This window comes from Pleuronectes platessa, chromosome 14, assembly GCF_947347685.1.
Source record: "Pleuronectes platessa chromosome 14, fPlePla1.1, whole genome shotgun sequence".
NCBI classification, from domain to species: domain Eukaryota; kingdom Metazoa; phylum Chordata; class Actinopteri; order Pleuronectiformes; family Pleuronectidae; genus Pleuronectes; species Pleuronectes platessa.
Genome location: NC_070639.1, coordinates 10843865 through 10854436, shown reverse-complemented (window position 1 = coordinate 10854436; position 10572 = coordinate 10843865). Strand labels below are relative to the sequence as shown.

At 40.7% G+C, this 10572-nt stretch overlaps 1 protein-coding gene across 2 annotated transcripts; it reads right to left on the bottom strand.

Annotated features, from left to right (window-relative positions):
• Positions 1-2340: 2340 nt before the first annotated feature.
• LOC128455576 (sodium/myo-inositol cotransporter) lies at positions 2341-9656 on the bottom strand. 2 transcript variants are annotated; one of them, XM_053439245.1, is made up of 2 exons: positions 9411-9656; positions 2341-6647 (listed from the first exon to the last, which is right to left on the bottom strand). In XM_053439245.1, the coding sequence occupies exon 2, from the start codon at positions 6352-6354 to the stop codon at positions 4219-4221; it is 2136 nt and encodes a 711-aa protein (XP_053295220.1). In that variant the 5' UTR covers positions 6355-6647; positions 9411-9656; the 3' UTR covers positions 2341-4218. The 2 variants fall into 2 exon arrangements, with proteins under 2 accessions (XP_053295220.1, XP_053295222.1); XM_053439247.1 differs by lacking the exon at positions 9411-9656 and adding an exon at positions 9088-9374.
• Positions 9657-10572: the final 916 nt, after the last annotated feature.

The following is a 10572-nucleotide window of genomic DNA, read 5'->3' as shown; positions in this document are numbered from 1 at the left end:
CCGTGTTAGCGGATGGGGCATGGACAAAACTCGAGAGTCAAAATATACATCAGATAAAAAAATTATTTCAGTATGTTTGGTTTCAGCACAACTGATATTGATCTGTAAAGTCCATGCATCGGCGGAACCTTGCTTCTATGGCTTCCTCCCCTGATCGATACTGGGCAGATTCCAAATGTGCAAGATGGCTGTTTGTACCTTGGTTATTTTGGCTTCATCTTTGGATAGATGCAGGATTTCGAGACACGTTGTTTATCTTTATATACAGGTGATCAGAAATACTCACGATCATCTTTGAAAGTGCAACACATTCTTTATGGATTGATTATAGATTCTTATCTAAAATCCCATTGTTTATCTAAGCTACTGATAACAACACTAAAACAAATGTAGCGAAGTTTACAGTCATATTGTCCTTGTATGATCGTAAAGGAACAACTGCTCATTTGTAATGTGGCTCAGATGGCAGACTGTCACTCAATAATTCATTCCACCAGCTTAGTCCAGACAGACCAACAGTGACTCACCAGATTTGGATGAGATGTTGTATGGACACTCATTGTCACCAGAGGATGAATCCCACTGGCTTTGGTGATCTTGTGTCTTTTCCTGTTGGGCCACCAGACAGGTGACACTTTTGCCTTTTAGTGAAAATTGCAATAAAAAACATTCATGCATCCTCGTGACTTTGGTGATTTACAGATTTTCCCTCTCATGACTCTCACCCTTGTGGTTTCGAGTGAAAGATGTCGACGACTGTTTGATGCATTGCCATGACATTTGGAACACGCATTCATGTTCCCCTCAGAATTAACCCCAATCACTTTGGTAATCCCCTGACTTTCCCCTGGGCAGCACCACTCGGTCGAACTTTGACACAGAACTAAAAATGTCCGCATACTAAATTAAGATGCATTACCATTTGGTTCAAAGCATTGCGGAGCATAAGTACCTGTGTTGTATTATGGCAACTGGTGATAATAGAAAAATTTGACTCATTACAATTTTTACTTTATTAATGTATAGTTGGATTTCCTATTTTTGACAACAACTTGAAGATTTTGTCAGTTTTTGTAGAGAACTTAAATAAATGCTCTTTGAAATTTTCCACCATACTAATACCAGAGTAGCAAAAAAGAACCAATGTTTGATCTATTTAGTGACAACACTGCATAGTATTTAAACTTTAGTCATTTAAGTGATAGATGCCCGAAGGGTCTAATGAGGCAAAGGTGAACAAAAAAAAAATCTGCTCATGGTTGAATGAATGGTGCACATAAGTTATATGGAAAATTAAATATTAATATGACTGCAAGAGTTTCTTGTTTTGTGAACAACTGAAAGTCAGGCTTTCAGGTGGCTATAAACTAAAGTTTTCCATTTAGCAAATTACTAACAAAGCTACTTATTTACTTGCTTCGCTGAAAAACACCTGCTCCAAACCTTCAGGTAATATTTCCCAGTTTATTTCCAAGCTGTGACTCACACACTCCCCTATTATGAGTGTGCGTGCTTCATTTTAACTTGTTGCTATGAGAGCCAGAGGACATGAGTGATATGAATCACTGGCTAAATGAAAACGCGGATCACAGCCTCTAAATGCCAACCTCTGACTATAAGAGATATCTGCAGTGTTGATCTTGTCACTCTTAAAAACACAACCCTTTGAAAAACATTGCTTTGTTGAAGGTTGTATGCAGCCAACTACAATCTCCCCCTTACTGTGTTACGTAAAGTTTAATTTGATTGAGTTTATTCAAAAGGATTAATACATGGTAAGAAAAACTGGTATGAAGTGGAGATTTGTGGCACTGATCCTGGCTTTTTGATTGGTTGAATCTTGTGTAAAGAATCCTGGAATCATCCAACCCCTGCTCAGATCAGATTAATAAAGCCTTGCTTGGGTTTTATATAATACTGGCAAGTAGTAGCAGAAAGACCCAAAATATAAAGACAAGAAAACGAATAGGAGGGTCATTTTGTTAATATCCAAACCCAGTAGAAATTCCTTAGAGTTTTGAAAACTTTTTAATCTCTTCATACCGAAGAAAGTTGCAAAATGTCACTTGACGAACAATGTGGTTATTCAGAAGTTGTAAAGTGAATGTCAATAACAACATAACCACATTAGATAAATTTAAGTGTTTTATCTGGTCTAAATTTAAATAGTTCAAGTATTTCCTTAAAACAGATGCCTTGATTACTGACAACTTGGATCAAGTTGATAATCACATGATCAATAAAGAATGTTTCTGGTTTTGCAATATTCTTTAATTCCTTGTAAGTCAACAAATCAGCTGAATTTACAGGAAATAATAATGACATGAAAAAGAAAACTTGCGTAACACCAAACTGACTTTATGTCACAACATAAAGAATCACAACACCTTTGTCTTTTTTTGTCTCAACAGAACCTTTATTTTCAGTTTCTAAAAATAAAGTCCATAAAAAAAACAATGTATATTCGCTCAGCTTTTTTTAAAGCTCATTCCCATACAGCATTCACTACTTATCAATCGTCAATATGTTATGCATCATTTATGTCGGTTACATTATGAACCAAATGTTTCATACTGAGGTCATTTAACTCTCCGCTTAACTTAATAAACACAACATTATTTACCTTTCTATTTTCTACTGGTGCTAGGTGTTGTTCAGATCTGGTCACCTTCCACTCTGGAATGGTGAAGCACAATCCAAAAGTTGTTGAATAACCCTTGAAAATGTCATGAGTTTATTCATGCAGTAATGTGCTGAAATGCAATGTCTGCTTTGCATCATCGTTGACAATGTACTTAACTAACTGACAGAGCTGATTTACTACATGTCTTTAAAGAAATGTGCTTTTTAGTGCACAAACAATTTCAAGACGTAAAACTTATTTTGTGTGGGGTTTTTTCACTTTTACTTTGCACACTAAGACACATTTGGTAGAGGGTGCATAAGACCGCAGTGCACTACAGGTACATTGATGCACCGTATATTTAAAACAGATTACTACAAAAGACAAGTCTACTGTCAGCAATCCAATGAGCCAGGTATAATATTGGACACAATGCAACCGCCTTGACACACTCTTCAATGATGTGAAACATGAAATGAGATATACATAAAATGTAAATTGATACAGAATCATGAACATTGGAAATGTTTTCTTATAAAGAGAATAGAAGTAGATCAAAAAAAATAAACAAACGTGAAACACACAGTAATACAAAAAGCATACAAACCAAAAATTTGAACCATTGAGAAATACCGGTATAGCTCCAGATATGACTGGAATTTCGTATCAGTGACGAAACATATGAGTAACAGCCAATGACAATGAATAAGTACCACACAATAATTAGTTTAGCTAAAAAATCTTTAAAAAACAGGTAACAATTTCTGCACATCTGTGTATCCCCTCAATTGTATGTGCATCAAAATATGTACATGTGAAATACAAGGTGCTAACTGTAAACTGGGCAAAATAATTTTTGATGCAAAACCTCAAGGAGGATAATTCAAACTAGCGAATATAATCAATCACCGTAAACAAATATTTGTCATATGCAACACCAGCAGAGAAGCAAAACTTCTTTGCAATTAATATGAACTATTATTTTATAAATTTCAGAATGATCGCCTTAGAAAAATGGGAGAAACATGGATAGAATATTTTGTAGAAAGAAAGAACACTTGGAAATGTATCATCCAGGAAAACTAAATAGTAATGATTAATAATACAACTGTTGTAATAATCTTAGTGTACAAAACTTTTAAGTCATAAAACCTAAAAGTTCAGTTACTACAGACATGTATGCTCCACCAGCAACTTAGCTTACACTCAATCAACAAAAATGAAAAACATTTAAAATCACACATTTTTCTACCATCCAAAAAGACAAGTGCATATGTCAAATAAAGCTAATATTAAAATTCACTTGGATTACTACGATTCTTAAAATCCCAGCAGATACTCAAAAGTATTAACACCAAGCACTGTACAAAATGGACACAGCAGTGCCAAACAAGCTTCATAGTCATAAAGAAGTAAATAGAAGCTTTAATCATTTCAAAAAATGATTAGAATAAGCTATGATCCCTGTTAGAGAACTACAAAAGACAACTGTAAATATTACAGACAGTTTGTTAAAGCACCCAAACCACCAACACACCTTTCAGCTTCATAAAAAGCACCTACACCCGTCTCCCTTAGTTTAGTGCCAGGTTCAGCTACAGTGAAAAATATACAAACATGAAGACACCCACAGAACAGACGCATAAAAGACCCATGTTGAGGAGAAGCTTGACTCTAGGGGACTCATACAGCATCTTTGCGATGAGTACTTCATCCTCCTGAGAGTCTTTTGGCTGAGCACTCTGTGCCACATCCTTATGTGAGAAAATCCAGTCCAGTAAACGTGTACACCTGCCATTCTCCCCATCCCCATGGCAGCTGTCGACTGCCCTGATCATCTCCATCCTGCTATTACCAAATTGTTCTGCAGGGGTGGTTGCAGGGGAGGTTTCTGTACTAGGTGTTGCTGAGTCATGGTCAGTGGATGGGACCAGGAGTTTAATATCTGCCCCATCCAAACATCTCTCCTTTCTGACATCCGGGGGCAGTTCTTTGAGAAGGTTTCCATCAACATTAGGATGGCTCTGGTCAGTCAGCTTGTACATTTCCTCTCTATCCTTCGCAAGAACCATTTCAACATTGCGGAGCCCCCAGACTGTGGTGTTGCGAACCCGCTCCTCATCTGGTGGGGCAGTACAGAGGCTGACCACCACTGTGACCAGCCCTGAAATCCAGAACAGCCCAGCCGCAAAATACATGTAGTGGACATGGATGATGAAAGCAGGCCTATTATCTGGCTGGTCACAGCGAGGCTGGCGGTAGATAAACGCTAAGATCAGCCGTGTGATACCTAGAGTAAAACCTGTCATGCCCCCGCAGAATGCACCTGTCTCATTACACCGTTTCCAGAACACACCAAGGAGGAAGAGGGCAGCGATTGGTGGAGTGAGGTAGCCAGCAACTTCCTGGATGTACAGATATGTCTGTCCACCTTGCATTTCAATAATAACAGGGACCCAAGCAATGCTGATGACCACCATGAACACAACAAACAGGTGGCCAACAATCAGCAGCTCGCGCTGCGAAGCCTTCTTCCGAACAGTTTGGTAAATGTCCAGGGTGAAGATGGTGCTTGAACTGTTGAAGATTGAGTCAAGATCACTCATTAGGGCGGCGATCATAACCGCCATCATCAGACCCCTGAGTCCCACAGGCATCACAGCCATGACCAGGCGTGGGTACGCAATGTTAGAGCAGCCAGCTTGAGAACCACACACAGACATGCAGTGCTCTGGCCCTATGCAAGCAATTTCATCTGGAAACAGGATACGGGAGATCATTCCTGGAATGACAATCACAAACATGGGAAGAATTTTGAGAAAACCAGCCATGAGTGTGGAGCACTTTGCATGAGCAATGTTCTTTGCTGCTAGTACTCTCTGGACTATGACCTGGTCTGCACACCAGTACCATATAGACGCAGGGGTCTGGCCAAGAATGAAGCCTGGCCAAGGGATATCTTCATCCAGTGGACCTCTAAGTATGTAAAGCGAGTTTGTTTTAGGCTCAATGCGACAGGAAGGAGAATATGTGAAGTTTCCACTAGCTAATATAGCAGTAACATTGGGAACCGCTTGCATGTACTTAGATCTAACACCCTCGAGCCCACCCACTTTGATTAGGCTGATGATGGTTAAGGTTAAGGCTCCACCAATCATCAACACTGCCTGAAGGACATCCGTGTACAGTACTGCCACCAGTCCCCCAGTGACTGTAAGTAATGCCGTCATACTGATGAGCAGGAAGATAGACAGGTAAAGGTTCCATCCCAGGGACTCCTGAATGAAAAGAGCTCCAGCATACAGGTCCACAGACAGCCTGGTAAAAATGTACAGTATTATTGACAAGAAAGCAAAGTAAACCTTTAGTCTGTGGCCACCATAGCGTTTCGACAGGTACTGGGGCATGGTGTAGACTCCTGAGTGGATGTACACAGGGATGAACACCCAACCCAGCAGCTGCAGAAGTAGAAGTGCATTAAATTCCCATGCTCCAACAGCAAATCCACTTGCTGCTCCTGATCCAGCCAGTCCTATGAAGTGTTCACTGCCAATGTTACTCACAAAGAGCGATGCACCTATCACTATCCATGACATGGAGCGTCCAGCCAGGAAGTAGCCACTCACTGTGCTGCGATTTGCTTTCCACATGGCAAAAAACCCGATGGCCATCACCAGGACAAAATAGAGTGCTACCACAGCAATGTCCGCTGCTTCCATTCCAGGAGCCATTTTTATAGATTACTTTAAAAAATATATACGTCTAGAAAGTACAGCTCATAGCTAATGGAATCCTTACAAAAAGGAATGCAAATGATAAAAGTTATGGATTTTAATAATAAAAATGGAGCAATGGAAATGCTCTGTTTTGGTTTGCTGTCTGGATGGAGACTGTCGTAATCCACCGTCAGTTCAAATTCACTAGGTGTGCTTCGGCTGGGGTTATCCACCGGCACTGAGGTCGTTCTAGATTTAGAGGAGGATGTTGTAGGCCTCTGGTCTAGAAAAGTCTAGACTTAACATTCCTGCAAGACAGCAAAGACAAAGAAAAACACCTCATTAGAGCCTTGATTTTAGAGGGAAAACAGCCAACAACTTCACAACAACCCTCTGAAACAGGAGTTACTGGACTCAAGCATCGTGTCACAATCCATAACATAAAATAATCAGAATTATCACTTTATAAACCAAACAAATATTATATTTACCAGACTGCTGATGCTAATCAAAATAGTTGGTTTTGCAACTGCAGTATTTTTTCAGTCTTTGGGATTAGCCTTCCTATATGATTCTCTTCGTAAGTATCGTAAATAAGACACAAAAGAACTGTGCCACTGTATAAACTTCAAAGAAAGCATAGTCATGCAAAAAAGAAAAAGGCAAGGATGAACAGCCTCTAGCCAAAATACTATGCAGTCCCTATTGCTCAATAAGTGGTCTCACTAGTAGCATTTTGAAAATCTTGCAAAATTACAAAACATGCCTGCATAGACTCAAGCATACATTTTTTCGGGGGAAATGCTTAAAATGGCCAATCTGAGCTGGCTCATGATTTATTTTCATTTTATGGTTTTCAGGCCATGAATAAACACAGAGCAGAGGGAACGCACAAGCCAACAGGACATTAGCCAATCCCACAGAATTACTATGACCAATTAAACATTTTACAATACCATCCGTCATACACACAGCTTACACACTTGCATTGATGCAAAGAAAATATAAACCTTAATCTTGCTTGGAAATGAAGAAAACGCATGTGACCCCAGGCTGGACAGGAAAACACTAACTTGCATTAAGCTGTATTTAACATCTGCTGAGTAATTCAAATTAAACAGATACTTGCAGAAAGTAGAGATGGATAAAATGTGCATCCCTGTGTCAGTAACCGCTGATGTATATGGTGATGTGTGAGTACATCTGGTTTGAGTTAATGACACACAAACACACACTTGGAAGTCTGGCCTCTCTTGAGTTTTAAGTCTGCCATGCGTGGCAGCAAATAACCCCACTCCTTCCATCTTCACAACCAGGCTTTATACATAACCAACTTTCTCTATAAAAGGAGTCTTTGTTTTCATTTTTACCATCTCTTCGTCAATGTCAACAACTCTGTGTTCATGCACTGGCCAAGATTCCCTGGCTCTGAAAATACAGCAATGTCATCCCTTGGAATAATATAATTTTATTTGCAAAGTTATATAATCAGGGATTTAAACATAATCACTACCATCTCGATATGCCAGTATGTACTGAAAGAGCACACTCCCACACTGCTACCAAAATAATACGGTGAGAATTAGAATAATTGTATTATTGAATTGATTAAAACAGGCATTCTTTATATTGTAGCCCTTCCTTCAGCACAAGCTGGTGATGAAACTGGAGCTCTGCCTTAAGAAAATTGTCACGTGAGCATCGGTTGCAGGGTTTTCAAAGTCAAAAGAAATGCTGAGGCAGAACAACAGTGAAACACATGAAGAAGACGAAAAAAAAGGAGTAAGAGTCAAATGGAGTTAGCAATTGAACGCTAATTTAAGTTTACCAACTTCAGATGAACCGGTTTTTCCATTTTCCTGAAAGTATGTTTATTTTAGATGCAAAAGTTGGCAAATATAACAGTCAAATTGACAACAAGTCAATCAGACACATGTCCATCTCCAAATCAATCAATGTCATGTGTAGGTAGAAGCAGCACACAAAGGAGATGATAACAAACACATGTCATCAAAATTATTATGCCCACTCCCTGAATTGCAATGTAAAACTTTTAGGTATAAAAGGTACCTGTTCGGTTTATTGAGGAGTATAAGCCAACGTCAAGGTGCATTACCGCCATCTACTGCTGTACTTCTTTCCATTTTCCCCTTGTTTTGCGAAAACGTCAACAGGGGATCCCCGAAAAGTTTTGAACCTGGCAGCATTGAACTACAGCCAGGCTCAGCGCTCCTTTGGGTCCCCTGGAAACATTTACTGTATTTGCATCTGTTGTAACTTTTTGCTTTGCATGTGTCGTTGAATAGTTGTTTTCTTTATCTGCATGTTTTTTTTCTATGTGCATGCATTTTTTTTACTTTTCAGTGCGCTGAGCTCTCTATGCCACTATATGAATGTGCACCTTACTGTATCAGGAATCGTGAGTGGATGCCTGACAAATAATTGGCGCCTTTGTAAATTATGCCCCCCCCCCCCGATTTAAGAAAAACCCAAGATCAGTCACTGACTCAAGGTTGCAGGTGAGGCCAGCTGACGCCATGATGGAGCTGTGACCGGGCACAATAGAATTGGTACAGAAGAACAATGGCGCTTTAATTAAAGAGGGCAGCGGTGGCTGAGAGCTTGAGGCTGCCTCTGTGAAAGCAGAAGCGGGGGATGCGACGCCACAGCGCGTGCGGTGCGCACACGCACCAATCGGAGCTGGCGGAAACTTCTAGAACAGCCTCTCATTCATCCGGAGCCACTCACCTTCAAGGAGCTAAACGTGTTACATGCACCACAACATACAACACAACAGGAGCGTGTGACCTGTGGTGTCGGCCCAGCTGTCTTGGTGCATTTTGTGCCCGTGTGAAGATGCAGCCTGGAGTCCGTGGAGACGTTCAGGTGATGAGCGATGACACTTGACTGACAATGGCTCCACACGGTCTGACGCTCACAAATGTCAAATAACGCCATTGTTTTTTTTTTTAATAAATAATAAAGCCGGAGCTCGTGGGGTCACCACACGCTCACCGAGTTACCGGACTCCGGTGTTCCCAACACAAACAAACCACCGTGAAAACGTGTACCTTGCTGGCTAACATTAGAAGCGGCGTCACAGATGCTGCGCGCTGCGCTCCACGCCCCGCGGCGGAGATGTGGAAGGAGAAGCGGCTGAATGAGAAGTGGGCTCTGATCTCCTGAAGGTCCCCGGTCGTCTCCCGTACACTCCTCGGACTGTCTCTCTGTAGCTCCCCCGTCAGACCCTCACTGCTCCCGGTCAGCGTGTGTGTTGATGAGCCGGCGGTAGCTGCGTGTCGCTCCTCCGTCTGGATCCTTGTACCAACCGCTGCCTCCTCCTCTCCTTATAAGCGCCGCTGCTGCCCCACGCCCCACGCCCCACACGCCGAGCCCACCCCTGACTTGTTTGTGTGCAGGAAAACGTCTACTACAGTTTAGCCCAGCTATTTATCCCGGACTAATGCTCTGACTCGTAGGTTTATATAAACCACAGGATACTTAGAACATGTGTATTTTAATATGCCACCGTTTTACAAAGAGGAAACCAGTAGCCATTGCACACACCTACTTTGCATTGCCTCGTTTCAACTGCGGAAGAGCACATTTTTTTAACTTAAAAACAACACATAAATTACACTTTAAGTCCCAGTAAACGGGTTGTAATTAAATAACATATCCTCTGCACATATAGCATTGTACTAGCACTGAGCCTTTACAGTTTCAAAGACAAAACACATTCCTAATATTTGCATGCAATCACACATACATATCAATGCGTCTCTAAATAACATTGCTGTAATCATGCAAATCACAGAAACTTCCAGAAACACCCAGCTCAGTCTGATTAGAAGTGTAACTTCTTAATCAGCTTTCATAGGATCAAGTTTGTAAACTGGAATAACCTAGAAACTTCCTATAAGAGCCCGATGCCTCTGAATAGTTCCGTTTTTTTTTTTAACATTAGCTTTCTCCCACTTCAATGGAATTTCGTTACGCATGCCAATAATAATAATGCCCATAAGAGATGCTTAAGTTATGCAAACTTAACTTTTGCAACAACACATGTTTTCGTTTTGTGAGTGATCTTGCACAGATGGAGTTATTGGCTGGAAAGCACTGAGGTAGTGATTGAGAGGAAATCGTTGTCATTTGAGAATTTTAGAAGATTTAGAGAAACAGGAGGAAGCTAACCACGACAATGCAGGTACTGTGGCATGAGTGTATGAGGTC